We start from the raw sequence: 26,836 nt of genomic DNA on the forward strand, positions 1-26,836 counted from the left end.
TAATTAGGGTAGATTTTTTATTTTATAAAAATAAACCAAAGAAATACCAAACCGTACCGAATAAATTTACATGTAAAAATATATTTATATATTAAGTTTAAGAATAATAATGTATTAAAATTTTCCTTGGACCTTGGTATTGTGAAAATGGTTACAAGCAAATAAGTAATTAAACTCAAAATCTTAATTCCCAAACTTATAATGCTACTCCTATTGAAATTAAGTTATTTCCAACATATTCACTAGCAAGACACAAGTTATTCTAGAGATTAGTAGCAAACTACAATGTATTGAATATGTTTCCTTTCATATGATTTAGATTTGTCTTTTTGAATATTTAATCTTCTATAGACTTTATTCTTGAGTTCCAGCTTAGTTAATATATTTTCACTCGGTTTGTTTAGTTTCTTTTACGTTGCCGTAGAATAGTTGATTATCTATGCTCTGGCCATATTTTATATTTTCTTAATATCACCCTTCAAAGAGTAAAAATATCTAGAGAGTTTGTTAAGTCCTATAAAAGTACGTATGTTATTGCATTCAACTTCTACTAGTGACTTTTACATGACATATGAAAAAAATATTGAAAATTAATCGAACCGTACCGATATCGAAGAGAAACCGACATGATTGGGATGGTTTCGAAAAGTCTAATTTTGATTATGCATAATAGAATAACCGAAAAATTGATATGGTACAAATTTTAGAAAATAAATGCCCGAATCGAACAATTGACACCCCTACTAATGCCCCAGCAGCTTTTATGCACTTGATGCACAATGTGTTCCGGCCCTATCTTGACTCATTCGTCATTGTGTTTATTGACAACATTCTGGTGTACTCCCGGACTCGGGAGGATCATGAGCAACACCTGAGGACTGTGCTTCAGACCTTGAGAGAAAAGAAGTTATATGCAAAAATTTTAAAGTGTGAGTTTTGGCTAGACTCAGTGGCATTCTTGGGTCATATAGTATCGAGTGATGGGATCATGGTGGATCCGAAGAAGGTGAAAGCAGTGCAGAGTTGGCCTAGACTGTCATCAGCTACAGAGTTTTGGAGTTTTCTTGGTTTGGCGGGGTATTACCATCGTTTTGTAGAGGGATTCTCATCTGTTGCAGCACTTAGGACTAGACTGACCCAGAAGGGTGCTCCGTTCAGGTGGACAGAGGAGTGTGAGAAGGGCTTTCAGAAGCTCAAGACAGCTTTGACTACAACCCCAGTATTGGTATTGCCTATAGGTTCGAGGTCTTATACTGTATATTATGATGCATCGCGGATTGGTCTCGGTGCGGTGTTGATGCAGAACAGTATGGTGATTGCCTACGCGTCCAGAAAGCTGAAGGTGTATGAAAAGAACCATCTTATCCATGACCTTGAGTTAGCATCTATTGTTCATGCCTTGAAGATTTGGTGGCACTATTTGTACGGTGTCCCTTGTGAGATCTACACCGATCACCGGAGTTTGCAGCATCTATTCAAACAGAAGGATCTTAACTTGCATCAGCGGAGGTGGTTGGAGCTACTTAAGGATTATGATATCACCATTTTGTACCATCAGGGGAAGGCCAATGTGGTGGCCGATGCTTGAGTCGTCGGGCAGAGAGTTTGGGGAGTTTAGCATATTTACCAGTAACAGAGAGGCCATTGTCATTGGATGTTCAGGCCTTAGCCAGCCAGTTTGTGATATTGGATATTTCTGAGTCGAGTCGAGTATTGGCTTGTGTGGTCTCTTGGACTTCTCTTTATGATCGTATCAGGGAGTATCAGTATGATGATCCACATCTACTTGTCCTTAAGGATACAGTCTAGCACGGTGATGCTAAGGAGGTCGCTATTGGGGATGATGGTGCATTGAGGATGTAGGGCAGGCTATGTGTGCCCAATGTAGATGGTTTGCGTGAGTTGATTCTCCAGGAAGCTCACAGCTCGCGGTACTCCATTCATCCGGGTGTCGCGAAGATGTACCAGGACTTGAGACAACATTACTTGTGGAGGAGGATGAAGAAGGACATAGTGAAGTATGTAGCTCGGAGTCTAAATTGCCAGCAAGTGAAGTATGAGCATCAGCGGCCAGGTGGGTTGCTTCAGAAGTTAAAGATTCCAGAGTGGAAATGGGAGCGGATCACTATGGATTTCGTTGTTGGACTCCCATAGACTCAGCGAAGGTTTGATGCAGTTTGGGTGATTGTGGATAGGCTGACCAAGTCAACTCATTTCCTTCCTGTGATGACTACCTATTCTTTCGAGCGACTGGCTCAAATTTATATCTGCGAGATCGTCAGGCTTCATGGCGTACCAGTATCCATCATCTCTAACCGGGGTACACAGTTTACATCACAGTTCTGGAGAGACGTACAGCATGAGTTGGGTACTCAAGTGGAGCTGATCACAACATTTCACCCTCAGACAGACAGATAGTCCGAGTGCACTATTCCGATATTAGAGGATATGCTCTGTGCGTGTGTGATAGATTTTGGAGGTTCTTGGTGTCACGACCCAAACCGATGGGCCGCGACGGGCACCCGGTAACATACTAAACCGAGTACCAACATAGCATATCATTCTTATCATACTTTCATTGGCAAATGGTCCAAACGGTCCATCATTGGCTAACCAAAATGGACATGGGGGAGTACTCCATATAGGACGACCCAACCTGATATAAAAAGTTACACATGTGACATACGAGCATATAAGGCCAACATGATCATTTGTAAACTCAAAACATAGGCCGACAAGGCCATGCAATCTTTCATATACCTAACATCTGTTTACAAGCCTCTAAGAATACGTAAATATCATAAAGGTTGGGACTGAGCCCCGCCATACAAATCAATACATGTCCTAATTTTACTGATCAAATAAGTAACTTCGGAGCAAATGGAGCGCACCAACATTTTTTGTTGAGTTGATAGCCTACTTGGAGGACTCTCGACCTGTCTATCGGGAGCTGCGGGCATGAAATGCAGCGTCCCCAGGCAAAAGGGACGTGAGTACAAATAATGTACCGAGCATGTAAGGAGTGAAAATCAGTAAATAATAGACATGAGAGAAACATGGAGTAAAAGACTCGACATGTACGTCTGCATAACTCTGTGAATCATTTCATTTTTATAACGTCATGCATATACATATAAATGCCATACCATGCATAGGTATATGTGTTCATAACATCATCAAGCCTCTGAGGGCATCCCGTTATATCATTTCGGCCACTGTGGGCAAATCATCAATGTATACCAGCTAATCAGGTGGTGGTGTGTATATAACGACGTAACCTTTTCCCATATCCCATATACACACACACACACACACACACACACACACACATATATATATATATATATATATATATATATATATACACACACACACACACACACATATATATATATATATACGTGTATATAACGCCATCTGGTCATGGGTCAATGTTACATGTATAAATGCATGAAATGCATAAGAAATACGTTAATAAGATTTTCTCAGAATGTCATAAAAATAATATGCCTGTCAGGTAAATTTTATCAAATACATATTCTTTTGAGACCCATGAACATAAGATATAATAATAATTCACGTGTGGAATCAAGAATATAGACACCCCTAATATTTCTATGAATAGAATCAATTATGGAAGTTGTGCATTTGCTCATTTCGTTCGTGTCGTATAGATCATGCCAAAAGAAAGAAGGGATAGCCTTAACATACGTGGAGAAGGGGAAAATCCGTGTGATACTTTTGAGAAAGATTGCACTGTACTTCCCTTAAATTTGCAAAATCTCACGTTGATGTTCCGATCATTGCAAATCACGCATGCAATCTCTCTGCAACGTGATGCTTCATCTTCTAATCTTGGGGGGGGGGGGTAAGAAAACATTATCTTCCATTGTTAAGGTGAATGTATTTTGGCAATTCACGTGTAGAAGGCTAAAGAAAATGTTAATCCTTGTCATGCTCTAATAGTGTAACACCTTTCCACATCTTGTGTGAGTCACTTAGTAGCTTTTCTTAACAAATTCATGGACTTCCATGTTAAAGGTAAGATCCCTCAAACTTATCCAACTTTTGTCACATAATGTAATGACTTAAAGAGTTATTCATGGGATTTAAGGGGTGCTACCACGTGAGTACCCCCTCACTTATCCAATTATCCACCCTTTTTCTTAATCAATCCATTAATTCCCCCACTAGTTCAATAATTAATCAATTACCCACATAATTAAGAATTATCTCAAATTACATAAAATACTACTCACTTTTAATACTCTTTATACACCTTACTATCATAGCCATATGGTACCTTATATGGTACTAGCCCATAAATATTGGGTATTATGGTTCGGCCCGTGTTTTATCCCAAATCAACAACCTTTAATGAAACTCATTTTCTTCTATTTGCTTACCTTCTCTCCTTCACGAATTTACTCATCATGTATTTGAAATAGCATAATGACTATGATCTCAATAAAATTTCATCCCCGAACTTACGTCGATTAACTTACGACGAAAGTTTAACACACGAAAATGCGGGATGTAGTATCTCATTTCCGAGCTTCCATCAATTTACTTATGGAGTACTTTCACGTACCAAAAATAAAATATGGGGTGTAACATTATTCCTCCCTTTGGAACATTCGTCCTCGAATGTTGACTGATGCACTTATCATTCTCATAACCCATAGCTCTTGCGAATACTGTAATACTCCTCGTGCAATCTAGGCAACTGTTCTGTGAATGAATCCCAAAGGCTAGGGTATTCCCCCCTTTAGGCCTCTTTCTCACACCACGACTCGTGGTCGGAATCCTTCCAATCTTGTAATTGTTGCTACCTTTTATCATCCAGCCTGTACGACTCTGACTTTGTAAGTGCGCCTATGCAACTCCTCTCTCCTTCTTCCTCCAGCTTTTAGCCAATCTCTAGACCTCACTTTGTAAACATATACAGAGCTCAATAAGATGTTCCTCTGGGCATCTATACTGAAGTTCTTCACTCGATACTTTGTCGAACTTACGAATATTGCCATATCTCATTTTGTACTTTGTAACTTCTATCCATCCATTGTTGATTTACCTCAATGTTGGTCTACAATATACCACTGATATCTTGAAACTTCTTACGTAAAACAATGCCACTAGGGCTTACGTTGCATCGAGGAATATTCGTAGTGATTTTCCTGATCCACTTAGCGGCGATATTGTACTTCAATAATCATATTTTATAGCATCCCAATGTGACTCACTTACGTGGGCATTTTAATCCCGTACAATTCATGAAATCCCTTCAAATCATCACTCAATCGAAGGTCCAAACGTCATCCTTCATTTATCACAAGTGTACCCTCATTTTACTACCAGGGCAACAATCCATCTCTTTTAAATGCTATTAGTCTTAGAATCTTTTGAGTTCATTCAGGCTATACTGAGCTTTCTATAACTTAGAGAAACCATCAGCTCTCTTGTTTTCATGGGCTTAATCATAAGGACTTATCCATTCTCATCACCTCATCACTCGCCCTTTCTTATCCTTACTCATATATTCCTAAAACCTTGCCGTTTTACCATACTTTAGCTTGCGATCTACACATATGTACTTATACTACTCGCAACCTTCTTTCAACTTGCTTGCACTATAGATTTCCTTGTGTTATTTTGGAACATCAAGTGAGATATCACATCGTCTCAAACTCTTCTTTACTCTCTTAACTAGGCCTCTCGGTACCTAGAAACCATAGGCTGGAAGTTATATGCCATTGACGACGCCGCTATCATTCCTGGATACTGAATCCCAGCGCTTCTAGCCTTCTATCCGAAGTATGGACTATTCACGATCTTCTACATTTGAGTATCTCGTACGTTGTTCACATTTACTTTACTTACCTTAAAATCTCGCATCACATCTTCTATCTCTTTCATGACCTCCCTTCCATAGAGGTATAATTCACATCGACAACTTGAAGCTCTATTGTAATACTTGCACCTCTGGTGCATACATAATCCGATGAGAGCTTCATACTGACTTCTTATGAGGCTGGTACTCTTCTAACTGGCGTTATCGTAGAGCCATTATAGAATATTCCTATTGTACTATCTATCTTGTATTTAAGAGTGATCCTGCAATATTCTCAATCATGAGGTCTATAATATTTTTGGGTCCAATAATCAGACTCCTGATTTACTTCGTTGTTGTAACTCTTTAGTTTCCTCTTCCTTCTGATCAGCCTTTATGTAGGCTTAAGCTAACTTCTGATCTGTGGGTCATGGTATTAGTTATTACTTTAGACTTTCATGGGCGCTATGGAATATCCATGATACAATCTTCTGATAATTCAATCCTTTGTCTATGCCCTAGGCTCAATTCTTTTTTTTAACTTATACCGGAGTCTTCTACGGCTGTATGAATGTCAACATATATGGTGCATGGATATCACTTTGAAGTCTTAAGTTCATAATCCCTTTTGTTCCCTCTGAGCTTCCTTTAAATGTAAGCTATTACTTTTCCTGGTCTTTCTGCCCCTCTGTTGTGTGTATACTTAGCTTATCTTAGTTCCCACGCATGCCGAAATTTTTGTGCAACTCACATGGTCTCGAATATTACTTTTGATTTTTCTTCCCGTTCCTTAGCCATGGTAGGTGCCACTTTCTCATGGAGTACATAAAATTTTGTTGTGAGACTGTTGTTACAAGACTATTTCCTCTTCAGGTCATTGTGCTTAGGTTGAAGCCTTCTTCCTTATTCCCTCAGCTAGTCTTTCGTTTTAGTACTTAGGGAGGACCCTCTGACTCTTGTAAAGCTGCGAGCTTATTACATCGTATACTCGATATACCTTTTGATGCCTTTCCTTGCCTATAATTATCCGTAGTTACTTACCTCCACGCCCTTGTGCTTATAGGGTTGTTCTGAACGGGTATTTTGACTGTCTTCCCAATGAGACTATTTTTTATTTCCATAACATTCATACGGAACCTTTAACTACCCAACTCTTATCTGAATATTTTTTAAAGATCACGATGCCATATCTGCGAGGTTGAATTCACTATATTGGGCTTTACTATGTTTATCTTGCACGATCTGTTGATTCGTCTGTAACCTCCTGTCTAGCCATAACTAGGCTCTTCCAAAATCAACTACCAACTACTCGTTGGCCCATTTTCATATCAATATTTCATGTAATCTTTCCTGAGTTATTTCTTTTGTCTTAACTTACCTTTCGCACTGGCTCCTTATTTATCAATAACATCCCGGGCAGGAACCCTTACTTCCTTTCCTTGACATCGTGTTTGCATAATATTCTGGAATCATAGCATATACGTAGGATGAGAATAAGTGCAATCTTATCCCTTTCTCATTCTTATCGCATTCTTCCTTTATTATTCCATAGTTACTAGAACCACTTAATTCTGACTTAATGCCATATAACTCTGTATTCCCCATTTTGGGGAATACTAATATTTGGATCCACGACGATATACCAATAAATATTTTTCCTCTTGCTCTTTGGCATCTTTTCACATCATCGATGACCCTTACCCGCCTTGCGATAATCCTTCTGTACCAAGGATAACGAAATTCCTTACTCACGAGGGTGGCACTTAGTGTAACTAGCACACATAGTCCCTTAAGCTTAACTTTGCTAACATTACTTTGCTTTAGGAAAGCGTCTTCCTGAATGACCTTTAAAGGTTATTCTTCTGTCGTTCATTCTATTATCGTCGGAACGCAATCTGAAATTCTCATGATGCCGACTATTATCAAATCATTCAGTCCCTAATTCATGTTTAGTTTATCTTGTTCACCAGCCCATACTGACTTCTATTGTTCTGGGGTCTAACTTTTTTCCTTTTGGTAATCACGCTGGAGTCACGAACTTATTTTTCAGAATGAGGATATCACTTTATGGCCTATATTTTTTTTGTTGTCTCAAGGCCTGTCACCTCTCGTTTTTTTCTTCACTTGACTATAGACCATGTAATACTGTCATCTTTTTGATATACCGATGTCGTCCATGTATTACATCTTACTCATAATGCTTCATTAACTCTCTTCTTATTTCCCTGCTAATATTTCTATCTATCACTTTATTCTGAGAGCTTCAACCACACATTCTTTTGCTTTTAGCTCCCCTTGCTCCATCCACTGGCTCTTAGGGTTGCCTAACATTCTCTCTCCACTAGGATGGGAGCTACACTAAGATAATATTTATCTTTTCCAGACTTCTAATGCCTATCTTTGTAGTACTCATATCTAGCTGTACTACTTTAGAGTGCACCATCTGGGTGTCTCACAAGGAGATCTATTAGTACATTTGCAATATTCTTCATAAAGGTAAACTAACGCAAACAATTCATCAACCATTTTGGGTTACTCTAACCCCAGCCGGATCCTGATATTTCGTCCTTCTCTTGAACCATATCTGTTAGCTCCCATAGGGCATAATTGAGATGAGTGTGGCTAATTGTATATATTTCTATTACTGTTGAAAGTCACTCGAAATACTTATATTTCTCTGCCCGAATTGTAATATTGATAATCTTCATTAACTGGGTACCTCGTACCCTTCTTCACCTTGCTTCTTTTACTTGCCAAAACTTATGTCTACCTTCTGATTCTCTTATTCTTTTCTACCGTAAGAGTGGATAAATATTCTTGCCTTAAAGCTCCTTATCAAGAACCTTACACATTTTAGTACACGCATGATCTGCTGAAGACCTCACATTTACTCATTATAAGAATCATGCAAAATTGAGTTCCTCTGACTCAACTGCTCCATAGCTATATCTCTTATCAACCGTCTTTCTGGATGAAGGCATCGTCGTATTATGAATAAGATAGAAGTTAGGAATTTGAATTCTTACAATTGAGATCTACCACACGATCTAGAGTAAGAAGAAAGAGAGACAATCTTAAATGCCTTGTAGCCTCCTTCTTATAAGTGTGGTGCACAACACACCCATAAAAAAGACTCTACTAGACATGGCTTATAGACTCCCTAGGACAGAACTGCTCTGATACCACTTTTGTCACGACCTAAAACCGATGGGCCGCGACGGGCATCCAGTACCTAAACTCAACCGAGTACCAACATAACATATCATTCTTATCATACTTTCACTGGCAAATGGGCCAAACAGGCCATCATGGGCTAACCAAAATGAACATGGGGGAGTACTCCATATAGGACGACCCAACCTGATATAAAAACTTACACATGTGACATACGGGCCTATAAGGCCAACATGATCATTTGTAAACTCAAAGCATATGCCGACAAGGCCATACAATCTTTCATATACCTGACATATGTCTACAAGCCTCTAAGAATACGTAAATATCATAAAGGTCGGGACTGAGCCCCGCCATACCAATCAATACATGTCCTAATTATACTGACCAAATAAGCAACTCCGGAGCAAATGGAGCGCACCAACATCTTTCGTTGAGCTGATAGCCTACTTGGAGGACTCTCGACCTGTCTATCGCGAGCTGCGGGCATAAAATGCAGCGTCCCCAGGCAAAAGGGACGTGAGTACAAATAATGTACCGAGCATGTAAGGAGTAAAAATCAGTAAATAATAGACATGAGAGAAACATGGAATAAAAGACTCGACATGTACATCTGCATAGCTCTGTGAATCATTTAATTTTTATAACGTCATGCATATACGTATAAATGCCATACCATGCATAGGTATATGTGTTCATAACATCATCAAGCCTCTGAAGGCATCCCGTTATATCATTTCGGCCACTGTGGGCAAATCATCAACGTATACCAGCTGATCAGGTGGTGGTGCGTATATAACGACGTAACCTTTTCCCATATCCCATATATATATATATATATATATATATATATATATATATATATATATATATATATATATATATATAATATATATATATAATGACATCTGGTTATGGGTCAATGCACATGTATAAATGCATGAAATGCATAAGAAATACATTAATAAGATTTTCTCGGAATGTCATAAAAATAATATGCCTGTCGGATAAATTTTATCAAATACATATTCTTCTGAGACCCATGAACATAAGATATAATAATAATAATAATTCACGTGGGGAATCAAGAATATAGACACCCCTAATATTTCTATGAATAGAGTCATTTATAGAAGTTGTGCATTTGCTCATTTCGTTCGTGTCGTATAGATCATGCCAAAAGAAAGAAGGGATAGCCTTAACATACGTGGAGTAGGGGAAAATCCGTGTGATACTTTTGAGAAAGATTGCACTGTACTTCCCTTAAATTTGCAAAATCTCACGTTGTTGTTCCGACCATTGCAAATCACGCATGCAATCTCTCTGCAACGTGATGCTTCATCTTCTAATCTTAAGGGGAGGGGGGGGTAAGAAAACATTATCTCCCATTGTTAAGGTGAATGTATTTTGGCAATTCACGTGTAGAAGGCTAAAGAAAATGTTAATCCTTGTCATGCTCTAATAGTGTAACACCTTTCCACATCTTGTATGAGTCACTTAGTGACTTTTCTTAACAAATTCATGGGCTGCCACGTTAAAGGTAAGATCCCTCAAATTTATCCAACTTTTGTCACATAATGTAATGACTTAAAGAGTTATTCATGGGATTTAAGGGGTGTTGCCACGTGATTGCCCCCTCACTTATCCAATTATCCACCCTTTTTCTTAATCAACCCATTAATTCCCCCACTAGTCCAATAATTAATCAATTACCCACATAATTAAGAATTGTCTCAAATTACATAAAATACTACTCACTTTTAATACTCTTTATATACCTTACTATCATAGCCATATGGTACCTTGTATGGTACTAGCCCATAAATATCGGATATTATCGCTCGGCCCGTATTTTATCCCAAATCGACAACCTTTAACGAAACTTATTTTCTTACCTTCTCTCCTTCACGAATTTACTCATCATGTGTTTGAAATAGCATAATGACTATGATCTCAATAAAATCTCATCCCCGAACTTACGTCGATTAACTTACGACGAAAGTTTAACACACGAAAATGGGAGATGTAGTATCTCATTTCCGAGCTTCCATCAATTTACTTATGGCGTACTTTCACATACCAAAAAACAAAATGGGGTGTAACACTTGGGATCAGTTCTTGCCACTTGTGGAGTTTGCTTACAATAACAGTTATAAGTCGAGCATCCGGATGGCACCGTATGAGGCTCTGTATGGTAGGCAGTGTCAGTCTCCAGCGGGTTGGTTCAAGCCGGACGAGGCTAGATTATTGGGTACAGACTTGGTTCATGATGCCCTGAATACGGTGAAGGTGATTCAGGATCGACTTCACACAGCCCAGTCCAGACAAAAGAGTTATGCAGATCGGAAGGTTCGCGATGTTGCATTCATGGTTGAAGAGCAGGTCTTGCTCCGGGTTTTGCCTATGAAGGGCGTTATGAGGTTCGGGAAGAAGGGCAAGCTGAGCCCAAAATTCATTGGTCCCTTTGAGGTGTTGCGGCGTGTTAGGGAGGTTGCTTATGAGCTTGCCTTACCTCCCAATCTAGCAGGAGTTCATCTAGTATTCCATATTTCGATACTCCGGAAATATCATGACGATTCGTCTCACGTGTTGGATTTCAGCTCAGTCCAGTTGGACAAGGATTTATCTTATGTTGAGGAGCCAGTGGTGATTTTGGACAGGCAGGTCCGAAAGCTGAGGTTAAATAACATTGCTTTAGTTTAAGTTCAATGGAGGGGTCAGCCGATCGAGGAGGCGACTTGGAAAACTGAGCACGATATGCGCAGCTGTATCCTCATATTTTCACCACTTCAGGTTATGCTCGTTCGAGGATGAACTATTGTTTTAAGAGGGGGGGATGTAACGACCCGGCCTGTCGTTTTGAGAGTAATAGCCCTGATCCCTTATTAACTGCTTCCCCCGTATCTTTTTCTGCTTATGTGACTTACCGGGAGGTTTTGTTGTTGGTTCGAAGTATTTTGGGACACTTAGACACTAAACGGAAGCTTAAGCCTTAGGATTTTGACCGTAGTCGGAACTCTATGAAGACGACTATGGAATGGATTTACGTTGGTTCCATTAGCGCAGTTGGGTGATTTTGGACTTAGGGGCGTGTCCGGTTTGTGTTTTGGAGGTCTGTACCCGATTTAAGCTTGAATTGGCAAAAGTTTAATATTTGGAGATTTTGACCGGTAGTGGAGTTTTTGATATCGGGGTCGGATTCTGATTCCGGAGGTTGGAGTAGGTGTCAATTATGACTTATGTGCAAAATTTGAGGTCAATCATACGCGATTTGATAGGTTTCGGCATCAGTTGTACAAGTTTACAGTTTCAAAGTTCATTAAGTTTGAATCGGAGGGTGATTTGTGTTTGTAGCATTGTTTGATGTGATTTTAGGTCTCGACTAAGTATGTATGATGTTTTAGGACTTGTTGGTATGTCTGGTTGAGGTCCCGGGGGCCTCGGGTGTATTTCAGATGCTTAACGGATCGAAAATTGGACTTGTGTATTTGCTGAAGTTTCTGGTTTCTGGTGTTTTCGCACGTGCGGTGGGGAGACCGCAGGTGTGGAATCGCACGATCGGATGAAAAAGCACAGGTGCGGGATTTGGCAGCCCAAGATGGGTTCGTAGGTGCGAAGGTAATTGTGCAGAAGCGGCCTCGCTTCTGCGGTTGGTCTGTGCGCAGGAGCGGTGAGGTTCGCAGGAGCGCATCCGCAGGTGCGGCGCTTCTCTCGCAGATGCGGACCTAGGGGACTTAAGTTAAGTTCGCACCTGCGATGGAATTTCTGCAGGTGCGGCATCGCAGGTGCGATTATAGGCCACCATATGCGAAATCGCTGGGCAGAAAAGGCCAAGTTCGAGGGTTTTATCCCATTTTCAATTTTGGGACTTTGAGAGCTCGGATTTGGGCGATAATTTGGGAGATTTTCAGAGGAAGCTTTTGGGTAAAGATTCTTAACCCATTTATGGTTATATTCCATTAATCCATTACTAATTTCGTCTTTTAATTTCTAATTTGGGTAAAAATTTTGGGAAAAATGGGAAGAAGTTCTTCAACTAAGGTTTTGGGTTTTGATTGAGATTTTGATATCAGATTTGGATAATTTTGGTACGAGTGAACTCGTGAGTGAATGGGTGTTCATATTTTATAACTTTTACCCAATTCCGAGACGTGGGCCCGAGGAGGCTTTTTAGGGCGATTTTCGAAATTCTTGTTAAAGGCTTGATTTCATTAATTAATTAGTCTAATACAGTTATATTTATGGTATGGAATTGTTTTTGGCTAGATTTGGGCCATTTAGAGTAGGATAATCGAGGAAAGGGCATTCTTATTGATTGATTGAGCTTGGTTTGAGGTAAGTGGCTTGCCTAACCTTGTGTGGGGGAAATTCTCATAGGTTTTGGTACTCTCGTACTATTGTGATATGTGAGCGTCGTGTACGTGAGGTGACAAGTACGTACATAAGCTATTTGTTGTAAAACCTGATTTATTTTACTGAGTAGCAACCTGTTTTTCCTTTAATTTGAGTTACACCGTTTAAATGAGTATTAGTCTGTTTTCATTCGTAATTGAGCTATTCCAATATGTGTAGTTATACTGTTTAGTCTAATAACGCATGTCTACGTGCTTTAACTGCTTATTTGAACTCTATGAAGCATGCCTAGTTGATTCCTGCTTTTCCTTGTTCTTTATCAGTAAAACTGTAGAAATCTTGTTGTTAATTGTTGTATTATCGGTTTAAGATGTGTGTTTACTTTTGAAACTACAAAGTGGTTCCTCTGGAGTTCTCCCTGCATATTTACTTTTGAGATTACGAGGCGGTTCCTCGGGAGTTCTCCCTGCACATTTACTTTTGAGACTACGAGGCGGTACCTCGGGAGTTCTCCCTGCACATTTACTTTTGAGACTACGAGGTGGTACCTCGGGAGATCCCCTACTGTTTACCCCTGTGTTGTACTGTTATCTTTATTGTGTTTTCCCTTTGTTAAATTCCAGTCTCTTAATATATTGTTATGTTCCCTTGATTTATTTATTATATACTAGTGGGCCTGACCTGACCCCATCACTACTTGATCGAGGTTAGGCTTGGCATTTACTGGGTACCATTGTGGTGTACTCATGCTACTCTTTTGCACATATTTTTGTGTGTAGATCCAGGTACTTCTTATCAGCCCCGCTATTAGCTGAGAGTGCTTGCTGATGTACGGAGACTTCAAGGTACATCTTCCGTGTATGCATACCTCAGAGTCCCCTTCTATCCTCCCATGTGTCAATTATCGTATGTACTTCTTTTATTAGACTCTGGTGTATAGAGATACTATTTTCCTCTTGTAGCTTATGACTTATGATGTTTCGGGTTTTGGGAAGATTGTGTATTTATAGAGTATTGGTTATTGTACATGCCGAGTGGCATTGTTACTAGTTATTCAGTTATCTACTACTCTTAGTTGCCAAGTTTTGCTTTCGTTTTGTTATTTTCCGCAATTTGTTAGGCTTACCTAGTCGTAGAGACTAGGTGCCGTCACGACATTATACGAAGGGAGTTTGGGTCGTGACAAACATGTTCGCCTTCTGGTTCCTCTTCTGTTCCCGAGAATTCGGAATCGGAACTAGAAGAACCAGAAGTATCAGGCCTCGCCAGAAGACCCTTTTTAGCAGTTGACTCCAGCTCACGAGCTTTAGCGATTTCGGCATCAAAGTTAATGACACCCATTTTAGCCTCTTCCAAGGTTTTTCTCCTCGTGATGTACATAACATATGTTTTTTCAACAACGAGGGAAGTTTCTTGGCACTTGAGTTCTTCTTTAAGTTGGTTAACCTCGGCAGAAAGATTTTCCCGTGCGGATCTAACGGACCAGAGGCTAACATCGAGATCACGGACAATAGAGCTGAAAAGTTTATTATGCTCAATGGTCCTCTTATACTTCTCCTTCAATTGGGCATATTTCACTCTGGCAACAGCAAGCTCTTTCAGAGTTCAAGGATGCCTCCAAATTTTTAATCTTTTAGCGGAGGCAGCCTCGCGATCGGATGCAGCAAGAACGACACTATGGACTTCAGCCCATTTGGACCTAGCCTCTTCAAATTGAACCCTCAGTGGGGCGATCGTTTGGTTAAGGTTCTCTACTTCTTGCTCGCTTTGCTTCAAACGAGCCTCCAACACAACAGCCTCAGTAGCTTTGGCTTCCAGTTCTGAGTGGCGAGCAACAGTTTGGTCCCGCTCGGCCAAAAGTTGATCTCGCTCAGAGGTAAGTTCCTCCTTATCCCGAATCAACCTTTGGAGGCCCTTGGAAGCAAGGAAACTGGCCTGCAAAATAAAAAAGGCAAGCTCAAAATACTACTAAATCAAAGATAGAAGAGATAACAAAGAAAATGAAGAGTATACCAATGCGGCATTGTGCATAGCAGTATTCAACAAACACTCTCCCGAGAGAGCTTGTATCTTTTCCCAATCTTTTTCTGAAGCTAAAGGCTTCAGATAGTTAGCAAGTTACACCGCCCGGGACAACAGATTACACCTGGTAGAGACCGAGAGAGTAACGCTCCTCCTCCTTTGCGGATCTTCTGAGGGGGCGGTAGACAAAACATCCTCCTCGAGGACGAAAACTGAGCCCTGGGGTAGACATGAATTCAACAGGAGAGAAGAGTCAAACAACTTTCTTATGTGAAAAGGTAAAAACAAGATGAGTTCAACTTACCATGATTTTTGGCCTTCCACCCGTATTTCAGGGACAGTTCTTTACACGTGCGGGTTTCGGTCGTAGTAACGTCCAAAATCTTCTGGACCCATTGGTCCAAGCCCTTAACCCTAGGTGGAACCCACCGAGTCGCTAAAATAGGTAAAGGAAGAAGAGTAAATAATCATGTGGAATGATCTTTAACAGAAGAAGAAACAAACGATAGACTTACGTGTATGGTTCTATAATTACGGGAAAGCCGAAGTCGTGGCCGGGATGATGTCACTGGTGGTGACTGAAACGAACCGTTCCATCCATCCATGATCATTGTCATCATCCATGCTGTATAGCAGTGCATGGTGGCCACGCTTGCAGAAATTTATCATTCCCCGCATAAGAATTTAGGGGAATAGAGATTTATCACTCGAGCCAAGAATAGCCTTTCTTCCGTCTCCTGGCACAGGCGCCGAAGGAAAACGATTGTCCTCCACACGGAAGGGATTACACGTGCCAAGCACACCTGATAGCGGAGGCAGAACTCCACAATGATAGAGTCAAGCTCTCCGCTCAAAGAAAACGCTCCCAGAGTGAAGGGATACATGTAAAAATATGTAAAATCCTTCTTGGGTAAAGTTATCCGTTCCACCAGGTCAGGAGCAATAATGTCCAAATTTTGGCAGTGGTAGTCTTCCTTCACAGTAAGGGTACTGGAAGGACGGATAAAAGAAGGGTATACGCTAATAGCCCACGTACGAGGGTGAACAAAAGGGTACTTCACTTCAAAGTATTTGGTGGTAATCAGATTCTTTGGGATAATGGTACTCACTGTAGGGGGGGCAGCATTATCAGTTTTACCTTTATTGTTTAAAGAACTAGGGTTTCTTGAAGAAGAGGCCATTTTCATCAAAAAAGGGTTTTTCTCTCAAAGAAGGAAGCTAAAGAAAGGTTTAAAGTCGAAGTATGAGTTGAGTAAAGAAAGTCTTAGAAAATTTAGAGTATTATGAAGTGTAAATGAAGGAGGTTGATGCGTATAAGTAAAGGTATAGGCGGCTAAACTCGTCGCCATAATTATCTCGATAACTGGCAAAAGTTATGCTAAATCATGAGGTGACGCGGTTCGGGGCATTAAATGCGGAGAGACGTACGTCTAATCAACCGTCAGAAACTTTTCAAAGGGGGTCAGTAAATTTTTCGCCAAAAAGAATGTTTCTACCAACTTTCCGATGACACAAAGGTATGCCGCTGGAAATCAGAGGGACTATATGTATAGGGTAAAATATGTTATATTAAATGATCGTATGAAGAAGTGACATGTGGAGCTGAAGACAAAAGACAGCTGAAACCGAAGGCAACGATCCCATCTGTTACCGGAGAGAATGATACTCATAAAGATGAAATAAATGCTTGCCACTCGGTAGCATTTAATGAAGAATATTCTACAACATTAAGTATACTGGCCGTTACAAGAAATATGACATTCATTGCCCGTCGTTACACATTCCTCAATGTCCCTCGTAATTGACATTAAAGAGGGACTTGATCCTAAGACCTTGTTCCCTAGGTGCAGCTATAAATATTGAGCTCTATTATCATTATAAATGGCACGAATTTTCTGACAACACATACGCTACACTCTATTCAAAGCTTAATATAATTTTATCTTCTTGTTTTTTATATTATTGTTGTTGTGCCCGGAGCTTTGCTCCCGGAACTATTATTTCTGCTATTTTTTCTCCATCTCAAGGCTAAGTATTGTATTTTAATATAATTCATCTATTATTTCAGGATCGAATTAATTCAATTGTCTAGAAATCACGTATAAAGGGAGGGAGCCGAGGTTCTATCGGAAACAGCTTCTCTACCTCAGGGTAGGGGTAAGTTCTGCGTACACACTACCCTCTCCACACTTCACTAGTGGGATTATACTGGGTTGTTGTTGTTGTTGTATATGATGAAGAGTTTGACGCATGACACGGAAAGACACAAGAAGTCCACCGTTAACATATTGTTTCCTTTCCTATTCTCTTGTTCTTTTTTCCACTTATCTATTATTAGAATTACTCTTTTTTTATTTTGTGTATCGAAACTCCTGTTAGACTTTTAATTTTGGTTAAATAATTACTGAGGTTGGTTCGATGGTTATATTGCTACTCTTTGTGTTGTGCGGTGAAAAAATAAATCACTTTGGTATGATCAATATGGTTAATTCCGCCTTATTTGTATCTTGGATGATAAATCAAATGTAGATGACATCAAACAACTAAATTGATTGATGTTAGAATAGAGCACTTTGTTTGGCTTTATAATATGAGTAACTTAATTGCATTTAGCTCGATAAATTTTTCCATTATAGATAATCGAAAATATAGAAACGCAAAATAAAGTGTGACTAAAATTGATGCATAGAAAAAGATCATATCAACTTAAAGGCAAAGAGAAGGTAAAATGAATTAAGTTCAGGTAACGACGAATATTTATATTTAAATTAAATAATGAGATGGTATGATCTGATTTTATTTAATTTCGCAAATACTTTTTCTATTTATCTGTGAGTTTAAGAATGCATTATATTTAACTTGAAGTTAACATGCCGACAAGTCATTTGTGAATTTGAATTTGGAGATAAAAAAATATTAATCTTTTGTGCTGCTCGTTAATATAGTTCAACAATTTTAGAGCCTATGGTTGTCTCTAAATTTGTTTGAGATTTTTCATTAAGAAAAGCTTCTATAATTTCTCATAATGATATCTTCATCATCTTCTTCCATAGGAGCTAAATCACTTTTTATATGTTTTAGATATCAAGTTTGGTGTAGGGTCTTTCCTCATGTATTGATACGAAGTATATTTCATTTCGACGTTTTGTCTAATTAGTAAAATTTATGTAATTTAATTTTATCATCTTGATAGACAATTTCCTTAAGATTTGTTCTTTATCGGGTTATCTAGATCGATCTAAATAAAATCAACATTATTATTCAGTTTTTGTGGTCCACGCGCAACGCCGTGCACAGAAACTAGTAATCTAAAAACTATGAGGTAGTTTAACAGAGGATTAAAACGTAGAGGTCCTTGGTATTTAATAAATGCAGATGAATAAAACATGATTACCATCCTTTTATTTGTAAGAAAAGGAAGTAGAAGGTCTTCAACTTCTAAAAGATTATCACTGGTTTCAACTTCTAAAAGAATTTAATACATCAAGAAAAAATGAAGGATCCACGTAATCAGAGGCGGATCCAAGATTTAAATTATATGGTTCAATCTTTAAGATTTTTGCATTGAACTCATTATAATTTTTAAAAGTTATAATTTCATATATTATTATTTCTTTCAATTTTAATGAATTTTTAGATACAAATTTATATTCCCCGTAAAAAATAGTAGGTACAAATGAAACTGACAACCAATGTTAGATCCACTCAGGGCCGGCTAGAAGGTAAGGCAAGTGAAGGCATTGCCTTAAGTCCCCAATTATTAAGGGCCCCAAAAATAAGTATTATATTAATACAGTATATAATTTTATGTAATTATTATCAATAAATATTTCAAATTTTAGTATTTTTTTATTTGGTTGAGGTTGACAGGTGAGTGAGTAAATAATGATTAATTCCCTCTCATTAAATTAAATATTCCTAGTGTATTCAGCTTCTTATTAATTCTAGTTTTCTTCCTCTATTTACACTCTTCTTTTATATGTTCATCACGATTTTAATTTTCAAATTCAACTCAATTTTTCTTAATTAGCTATTTATTTTTGTCATATTTAATTAATACATATATCACAAAGTAAGTTATTTTGCTCTCATATTTTTAAACTAAGAAATCTTCGAGGGCAAATCGCACAAAGCTCGAACCTCGATACATAACGGACCCATTCATCTATCCTTTTTCACTTAAATACCATGATTTTATTTTCAAAAAAAAATTAAAAACTATGACTAGCGCTTAGCCTGGACATGACGTGATGACGCGTTGCGCCCTTATCACTAGACCAAAGTCATATATATATATTTTTTTGGTCTCATTAGTTTATGTGTTTTATGAAATAAGTTAAAGGGCCTCTTAATATTTTTGGCTTTAGACCACCAAGTTTGTTGAACCGCCCCTGAATTCAGGAACATATATAGACGAAGTGAATGATAATAACAAATCTTACCAGGCAAGAGACCAACATACAACAACAACAACAACCCAGTAAATCCTACTAGTGGGGTCTGGGGAGGGTAGTATGTACGCAGACCTTACCCCTACCCTGAGGTAGAGAGACTGTTTCCGATACACCCTCGGCTCCTTCCCTCCAAGAACTCCCACCTTGTTCTTGGGGTGACTCGAACTCACAATCTCTTGGCTGGAAGTGGAGGGTGCTCACCACTAGAGCAACCCACTCTTGTCAAACATCTTGTAACGATACATCGTGTAACGATTATAGAGCCTCTTTGGATTCAATCTCATAATATCGAGAAAGTGTCTGAAGACCAAATCCGTAAGTTACAGAATAGCTTAATATTGAATTGATATATTGTGAAAGCAGTTGAATATGTGTTTCTTAAAGCAAACATGGGAAATAAGTTTTCCTAAGGAGTTGTTTTGTCACCTAGATTAATGCATTACTAACTTGAACTTAGAGAACTTCAGACTGGGACAACTCCTCTACCAATCAATCAACTGCACTCAATTCCAATAAGTTGAGATTGACTATGAATTCTCAGAATCCATTCCGCTCCGCCCAAGTCAAATGGCCAATCAAATGTTGTATGTTTCTTCAAATTGTACATCACTTATCCATAAGCAGGTACTCCTGCGTTCCAGTTTACGTGAACCTATTTCCTTTTTCGTCCGTTCCAAAAAGAACGACCCCTTTCTAAATTTGGAAACAATTTAGCTTAAACTTATAATTCTACCCTTAATGAGAAACTTTTATAACCACGCAAATACTCTGGATCCCTTTATGACTTGTTTAGGACCACAAATTCCAAAAGTTTTCATTTTTTCTTAAACTCCGTGCTCAGTCAAACATGTTAACATAAATTGGAACGGAGGGAGTATCTTTTTGCTGTAGCACTTGTGCAAAAAACTGATACACCGCGCCAGATATATATCCACGGGATAAGTTTAACAGATGATGCACATACTGCCATATTTTGCAGCCTAGCATGTTAACTTCTTCTTTGATGTGGCAATACATATAATGAGTTGTAATCTTTATCAATAAGAAAGCAACCACATGTACACCTCAATGTGAACCCTGGGATGAGCTTATAAATATAAAACAAGAGGACACAGCATTTAGATAATGATCAACCTCACTGCTATATGCTATCCCTAAATATCTCTAGAAACTCTTCTTACTAATATTTCACAGAATATGGCTGGACTATCTCCAATTACAGCAGATATAGGCTGCAAACTAGTTCAAGAGATAGTGAAAGATGGTGATGAAATACCGGATAAGTACGTAAGCAAGGATTTTCAATATGGAGCCATAGAAGAGGACGTACCGATAATCGACATACCTGTAGTTGATATGAAGGTTTTGACATCTTCATCAGCTTGTGGGAGAGAGGAACTTGGAAAACTTCAATCAGCCCTAAGCTCATGGGGTTGTTTTCAGGTTTGAATATCTAACCGAAGTCTTATTCACCATAATGATACTTTTTGCATCCAAGATTTGTATATTGTTAAACTGCATCTTTAGAAGGGGAGCCTCGGAGGTTACGGGTTCAAGCCGTGGAAACAACCTCTTGTAGAAATGCAGGGTAAGACCCCTTGTGGCATGACCCTTCCTTTGACCTCGCGCATAACGAAAGCTTAGTGCACCAGGCTGTCTTTAAACTGCATCTTTCAAGCTCTGTTGAGTACTTTTAGCATATTCTAAGAGAAGTATAAAGTTTCAGGCAATAAACCATGGAATTGAAGAATCAATCATAGATGAAGTACACAAAGCTTCAAGACAATTCTTTGACCTTTCAATGGAAGAGAAGCAAAAATATGGGAGAGCAGCAGACGATATGGATGGATATGGAAATGACATGGTTCTATCTGAAAATCAAACTCTTGATTGGACTGACCGAATATATCTCCTGGTTCATCCAGAAGATGAGCGAAAGCTCAAGTATTGGCCTGAAAATCCCAAGTCGTTTAGGTATTTCTGTCTCTACCTATGGAAATAACAGCAACTTAAAACAATGTTCCGAATACCTTATGTTTAAACTCAAGTGCATAATATTGAGCACTTACCACTTTTTCTTCAAGAGCTTAACTTCTATATACTAAAGGGCAGCCCAATGCACTAAGTCCCCTATATGCGCGGTGTCCGGGGAAAGGCCGGACCACAAGGGTCTCTACTGTACGCAGTCTTACCCTGCATTTCTGCAACAAGCTATTTCCACAATTAACTTCTATACACTGATATTTTAAAAATATTTATACATTATCAAGTCACCATAAGATAACTATAGGTAAACTGTCCACAATAGGTGGAACTAGTAACCTAGAATGGAACATGTAACCTGTTACAACAGGTTAAATATACTTGTAAATTTTTTAAAATGTCAATGTATGTAAGATAAATCCTCTCTTTACAGGGAAATTTTAGAAGAATATAGCAGCAGATTAAAACTGATAGCAGAAGAGCTCCTCAAGTCCATGGCAAGGTGTTTGAACTTACCGGATGATCGATTTCTGAAACAATATGGAGACAGGCCAGTAATATATGCAAGATTTAACTTTTACCCTCCATGTCCGAGGCCAAAACTTGTTCGTGGCCTCAAATCCCATGCAGATGGATCGGCCATTACCATTCTCTTACAAGATAAAGAAGTTGAAGGCCTTCAAATACTGAAAGACAATAAATGGTACCGAGTTCCCATCATGCCTTATGCTTTTCTTGTCAATGTTGGTGATCAAGTAGAGGTACGAAAATGATCCTATTTTTAAATGCAAGTGAATTCAACTCCAATTCTCTAATCTTGATAACAATATCTACTACCTGCAGATAATGAGTAACGGACTTCTTAAGAGCCCCGTACACAGAGCTGTGACAAACTCAGAGAAAGAGAGGATCAGTGTGGCTACGTTCTTTAGCCCAGAATCCGGGAGTGACATCGAGCCTGTTGAGGAGCTCATTGATGATAAAAGGCCAAGATTATACAAGACAGCGAAGGATTATCTTTCAACTTACTTCCAATACTACCAGCAAGGAAAGAGACCACTCGATGCTGTGAAAATCTAAAGTATATAGTGCTTCACTCTCATCTTTTCGTGCTTAACACAGCGCTAGTTGATATCTGTAACCCATGAATCCTATGCAATAACGTGAACAATACTTTTGTTGTATGAGAATAATCTGAGCAATATTAGTGAAGACCAGATGTTTATCTTCACAATGTTGAACGTTTGTTGTTATATGTACCGTTATTGCCATCTTGTCAATGTTTGACAAGAATCTACATTAAGGTAAGAACTAAAGAGAAATAAGATTTACAAACAACCAGCTAATTATAAAAATCAAGCCTTGACAAAAAGATTTTAAAATCCAGCCACTTCAGTTCATTCCTGTGGTTTTTTCGTGGAAAATACACAAAAAGTCAAAAACAACTAAACAACCAATTCAGGATAGGAACACTATTCAAGCCAATTCAGGAACTCGTGGACAGTTGTAAGGATATATAGCTGTTTGATATTCAACAGTTATAGCCTATTCACATCACAAGTTGATCTTAGTCTACTGACAACACAAATCATGCTAGAAAAGAAGAGCTCAATAAGCTTCAATCAGGTCTCAAGTCTTATGGCTGTTCTCAGCTCCGATTTCTCATAAACTACCCCGGTCATGTATGGCATTGAACCCCCCCCCCCCCCCCCAAACCCCAAAAAACAACCTTTATCCCGTTTCTGAACTTGAAAATGGACTTTTTCTCAAAAGTTATCCAAGCAAATAAGTGAATGAGAAAATTCACAAAATGCAATATACGCAAACTGGAAGTTTTTTTCCGTTTTGGGTGGAGGGACACAAGTAAAGGGAAAAAGTTGTAAACAACAACAACAACAAAAAATCTAGTGTAATCCCATAAGTGGGGTCTGGGAAGGGTAATGTGTACGTAAACCTTACTCCGACCTTGTGAAGGTAGAGAGGATGTTTCTGATAGACCGCTCAAGGAACAGTTAAAAGGAAGCAACAAACAATAACAACAACAAGAAATAACAAAGACACAACGTCTAATAACAAAGACGCAATGAAGGAAAAAGCTGTAAGTACAATAGGGAAAAAACTAGGGAAACACATTAAACATTAGTAAAGGGAAGGATTTTAAAAAGAAAAACGAAAAGGTAAAATTGAAATAAAATAAATGGTACTCATTTACTCTGTTGGTAAGATAGGAGCTATCTGCCGTCCTCTCTGCGTATTTGTCGGCAAAGAGTAACATATGGGAGAATTACTTGAGAGTGCAGAGAATAATTCGCGGAATGGCAGACTCATATCTTGACAAAGTGCATCAAATTAGCAATCAATTCTTTCCTCTTCCAACTGAAAAAAATAAGTATGCCGGGCAATGACTTTGAAATATATGGACAGGATTCAATTCTCCCAGAAAAACAAATGCTTGATCGGACTGATCAGATTGTATCTTAATGTAATCCCTGAAGATCAAAGAAAGTAGACCTTCTGGCCCCAAAATCTAAATGTTTTAGGTATACGTACTTTTACCCAGAAACTAAAGCTACAAGCCTACTCTTAAAACAAATCCCCGTCTAACATATTACCTGGCAGGAAAATGTTAGGAAAACACATCAAAAAGTAGAAGTCTTTGACTGAGATTATCCTCAAGGCCACGGCAACTGAACTTGGAGGAGAGCTTCCTGTTGCAAGACAAAGAAGTTGAGGTATACTAAACATACACCAAAATGGCCTTCACTGCAGCCTAAATCTTGAAATCCTAGGAAGTCTTTGTTGCATGCAGATCATGAGTAATGGGATATTCAAGAGCCAAGTGCACAGGATGGCAACAAACTCGCAAAGAAAAGAAATGCTTTGGTCATTTTTCCTTATTCCAGAAGTAGACGAGATTGAACCAGAGAACGGTATAGATGAGAAAAGACCAAGATAATACAAGAAAGTTACTATTCTCCAATGAATCTTTCGCACTATTAACAAGGAAGAAGACCAGAAGAAGCAGCAATTGTATGCTCAAGATAATTATAGCTTGTCTGCCGACATCCATAAGATCGTCAGCTGTGATACTCTTTTCAAGTTTGTGCGTGATACTGCAGCTTAAAGCAAGCATGAAACAAAGAGAGCTCCGCCTGAAGAATATGCACCATACATCAACCGGTTTTCCTTCACCTGGCTAGAGAATTATGTTAGGGACCAATGGATCAGCATAATCCCAAAATTGACCTTGATACTGTCAAATACTAAGAGAGGTATCTTAAGTGAGGTATAATGAAGATTCCATGAATGCCATTGTGATACTGGTGATAATTTTCCAGGGCAGTCGATATGACGTCTGAATTCATGGGCTCAACTCACACAATGATATGTAAAGACAGCTGATGCAACATTGAAGAGGCAAAAAAGTAAAGGCGACTCAGAAATGACTATTCAATTTAATTAAATCCAATCCTTCCTACCGCCTCGCCACAAAAATCCCCCCCCCCCCCCCCCAAAGACAAGTTATTCGATTTCTCCCTTGTTCTTTTCTATATTGTTTAAGAGGAAAAAAAAAAAAGAAACTGAACATACATTTTGGGGAAACAGTATTCTGGTAAAGCTTCCAATCTGGAACATGTGCCACTTCAAGCCATATGCAATGGATGCAACATTTTCTTACACCATTTACTGTTAATACAACTTGACAGAATATTTAATTCCGTGTAGCAAGCTATAGTAAAATCAAGGAGAGATTCATCAATTAAATTAAGAATATACGATGACTTGGCCCAAAAGTATCATAGCTTACGTGTATACATAATAAACAAAGTAAAAGCCAAGATGAGAGTCCCCATTAACTAATGACATCTAGTGGGACAAAACTACCATTTGCTGCTAACAAGCTGAAAATCTCTACCCTGATGTTTTTGGAATAGAAAATAAAATGGCAAACAAAAGAATGCTCAAACCCAGTATCGTTTTCCTTCAATTCTAGTTTCCCTTCATTATTTTCAATTCTCTGTAGAAGAAGGATTAGGTCCATATGCAAGGATATATAGAAAGTAGGCCTCGAGTGTTTCTAAAACTCAAGTTTCACAACATCGAACCCTTCAAACATCTCAGACATTGCAAAGCAGCACTTGCATTTTCCCAATGGCAAGTGTGACAATTGAACGAATGATTTATTAAAAGTAATAACTTTCAAAAACTAGCTATCTTTCTCCAATATACCAGTGGCCAATAGAGATAAAGGAGCATGTATGGTCTTAATCATTCTCCATTTCCTAATAAAGCCATTACTTACCTGAAAATGATTCAACGTCTAAAGGATTATCAACCGGGGATGAAATTTTTGACAATATTGCACAACCATTAGCCAAGTTATGCAATTTACTCGGATATGAAGTTCTCAAATCTCGACTATGACATAAAGTATAAAATACAACTTTACGGGGTGGTGCTGGGCCATCTTAGGGGCATCTGAATAAATCCACCGAGCATACTGCTACAGCCTACAAGCACAGGTGTCGGGTAAATTTACCCACCAAGGTTGAAACAAATAAGCACACATTAAGGTTTGTAGCTGGATTAGAACTTGGGATCTCTAATTGTTACTCATGTCTCAACCGCTCGATTAGAGCATCAACTATAAAAGCACTTTTTCACTAGAGTAAATAGGACGCTTCGATGCTTTTCTTCGGGCAAGTTGGGATTCAGATTTTGTATGAAATGAGATGAACAGAATGAAGTTTTCTTTAGCTGACAAAACAAAGATTTGACATATCAACTAAGAAACTATAACAAGATGCATAAAGATAATTCTTAGTCGAGGGGCTATAGCTGTGAATGATGAAATAGATCCGAGTATAAGGTTGCATCTGACAATTTGAAGAAGACAAAAGGTAATATGGCAGCTTAAAAAGGAAATGAACTACTCTTTTTACGACAAAATGAAAAACAACTAGTATTTCATTTTAAACCAACAAATGAAGCAACAGAACATCATGCAGCAACTACGAGA

General features: G+C 38.6%; 1 protein-coding gene across 2 annotated transcripts; it reads left to right on the forward strand.

The window, feature by feature from the left end:
- Positions 1 to 20,877: 20,877 nt before the first annotated feature.
- On the forward strand, positions 20,878 to 23,028 carry LOC104116641 (protein LATERAL BRANCHING OXIDOREDUCTASE 1). Of its 2 annotated transcripts, none has more exons than XM_009627538.4 (4): positions 20,878 to 21,276; positions 21,554 to 21,807; positions 22,250 to 22,577; positions 22,660 to 23,028. In XM_009627538.4, exons 1-4 carry the CDS (start codon positions 21,031 to 21,033, stop codon positions 22,894 to 22,896), a joined length of 1,065 nt encoding a protein of 354 aa, XP_009625833.1. In that variant the 5' UTR covers positions 20,878 to 21,030; the 3' UTR covers positions 22,897 to 23,028. The 2 variants fall into 2 exon arrangements, with proteins under 2 accessions (XP_009625833.1, XP_009625834.1); XM_009627539.4 differs by having other exon boundaries at positions 20,882 to 21,276; positions 21,560 to 21,807.
- The last annotated feature ends 3,808 nt before the right edge of the window (positions 23,029 to 26,836 follow it).

The sequence above is a fragment of the Nicotiana tomentosiformis genome, chromosome 11 (genome assembly GCF_000390325.3).
Source record: "Nicotiana tomentosiformis chromosome 11, ASM39032v3, whole genome shotgun sequence".
NCBI classification, from domain to species: domain Eukaryota; kingdom Viridiplantae; phylum Streptophyta; class Magnoliopsida; order Solanales; family Solanaceae; genus Nicotiana; species Nicotiana tomentosiformis.

What these genes read in the sequence shown, in the direction of transcription:
- LOC104116641 (XM_009627538.4), top strand. Translation starts at nt 21,031, where the DNA reads ATGGCTGGACTATCTCCAATTACAGCAGATATAGGCTGCAAACTAGTT. An exon ending in GCTCATGGGGTTGTTTTCAG is followed by an intron (nt 21,277 to 21,553) that starts GTTTGAATATCT and finishes AGAAGTATAAAG; the next exon opens with TTTCAGGCAATAAACCATGG. An exon ending in ATGTTGGTGATCAAGTAGAG is followed by an intron (nt 22,578 to 22,659) that starts GTACGAAAATGA and finishes TACTACCTGCAG; the next exon opens with ATAATGAGTAACGGACTTCT.